The sequence below is a fragment of the Haplochromis burtoni genome, unplaced genomic scaffold (genome assembly GCF_018398535.1).
Source record: "Haplochromis burtoni strain Fernald_Lab_line unplaced genomic scaffold, NCSU_Asbu1 Contig_654, whole genome shotgun sequence".
Lineage (NCBI taxonomy): Eukaryota > Metazoa > Chordata > Actinopteri > Cichliformes > Cichlidae > Haplochromis > Haplochromis burtoni.
In genome coordinates, this window is record NW_024583015.1 from 47,973 (window position 1) to 49,416 (window position 1,444).

The 1,444-nt window shown below is 44.5% G+C and overlaps 1 protein-coding gene across 1 annotated transcript in view; it reads right to left on the reverse strand.

Annotated features, from left to right (window-relative positions):
* Positions 1–1,102, reverse strand: part of LOC102294352 (hepatitis A virus cellular receptor 1 homolog) — a 5,571-nt gene extending 4,469 nt beyond the window's left edge. The window contains exon 1 of the mRNA XM_042215076.1: positions 136–1,102. Within this exon, the coding sequence (XP_042071010.1) occupies positions 136–169 (34 nt within the window). The 5' untranslated portion in view covers positions 170–1,102. The remainder of the gene's footprint in view (positions 1–135) is intronic.
* Between the last annotated feature and the right edge of the window lie 342 nt (positions 1,103–1,444).

Genomic DNA, 1,444 nt, shown 5'->3' on the forward strand with positions numbered 1-1,444 from the left:
TGCAGTCTGAACAAGACTCATCATGCAAACTCAGGCTAAAGCTACAAAAGTGCAGAAGAAGAACGCAGCAGTGACATCAGAGCGGCTAAAGTTTCTGTGTTTACAGAGTTTCAGAGAAAGAGAGCCAGCAGTTACCTGAGAGCAGGGCGAGCAGCAGCCTGAGCTTCATGACGGAGCTGAATGCGCCTCAGAGCAGCTCCAACAGCTGCTGACAGCCACCACAGCTGCACGCTGCAAGAAATGAAGTGACGCGTAAAAACCAGCACCACACGCTGCTGCGACAGGAACATCCCACACACACGCAGCAGGCAGGGGCCAATCAGAGAGCAGCTCTCTGTTTACACACACACAATAATGTCACGAAAGTACATTTTAAAAAGGGCTCTGTAAACATGGCCGATCACTTTCATTCTGATGATCTGCAGAAAAATCTGGACACGAAAACCTGCAGACGTGACTACATACAGTGCAGACAGTGTGGACCCTCTGTGGGATCTGATCTCTGAATAGCTGCAGACCAAACTGTGGTTTGTTTACTTCCACAGCACGTCTCGTAGACATAGAGCAGAAAGAAGTCCTATCTCAGGTCTGAGAACAGAAGACAGGAAAAGATCAGGAAAGAAACAACTTCCCCAAACCAAAGCACCAATGAAACGAACGGTAACACAGGCTGATCGAGAGTAGCCTGATTAACATAAATGTGACTGACAAAAGCCAAAATAATTCCCGCTGATGTCTTTGTGTCAGCTCCTTTTCTAGACATTTCTATCCAACCAAAGTTGTTGCAGTCTGTGGTGGCAGACCGTGGGTGTGTGGGGAAGTAGGACCCAAAATGCAGGACTCTTCAATGCAAGCAATGCGTTGAGCCTCAGCTGCATGCTGCAAGAAATGAAGTGACGTGATAGGGTTGGGTAGGTTTCACAACGAGCTCACCCTAAACCTTGGCTGATTGTGACCCACACCTGTGTTCACACCTTGGCTCATGTGATTGGTCTGGGCTCTTATCGAGTAACTGCTAGTGATGATAAATTTGATTCTTTTTACTGAATCGAGTTTTAATGACTCACTCACCAAAGTGAATCGGGTTTTTTGAGTCATTTGATTCACTGAGTCAGTCGACCAGAGAGTGCAAAAAATGTACATTTTCACTCAAACTTAATTTGCTAAGATGAGTGATTGTAAAAGAAAACAACTATTTTATAGAGCAAAAACATTAACACATTGTAAAGGAAATATTTATTTTTATTTTTTTATTAGTATTTTCCACAAATGTGTCCAATATATATTTTCTCATCTAAATGTCCACTGAGCTGTGAGCCAGGGGGCGGTAATGGACCTTAACATTGGTTGCCAACCAAGAAGAAGAAGCTGTGAGCCAGGAGGGAGGGGGTGAGTGAGTCAAATGCAGTGTTGCCAACTTAGCGACTTTGTCGCTATATTTAGT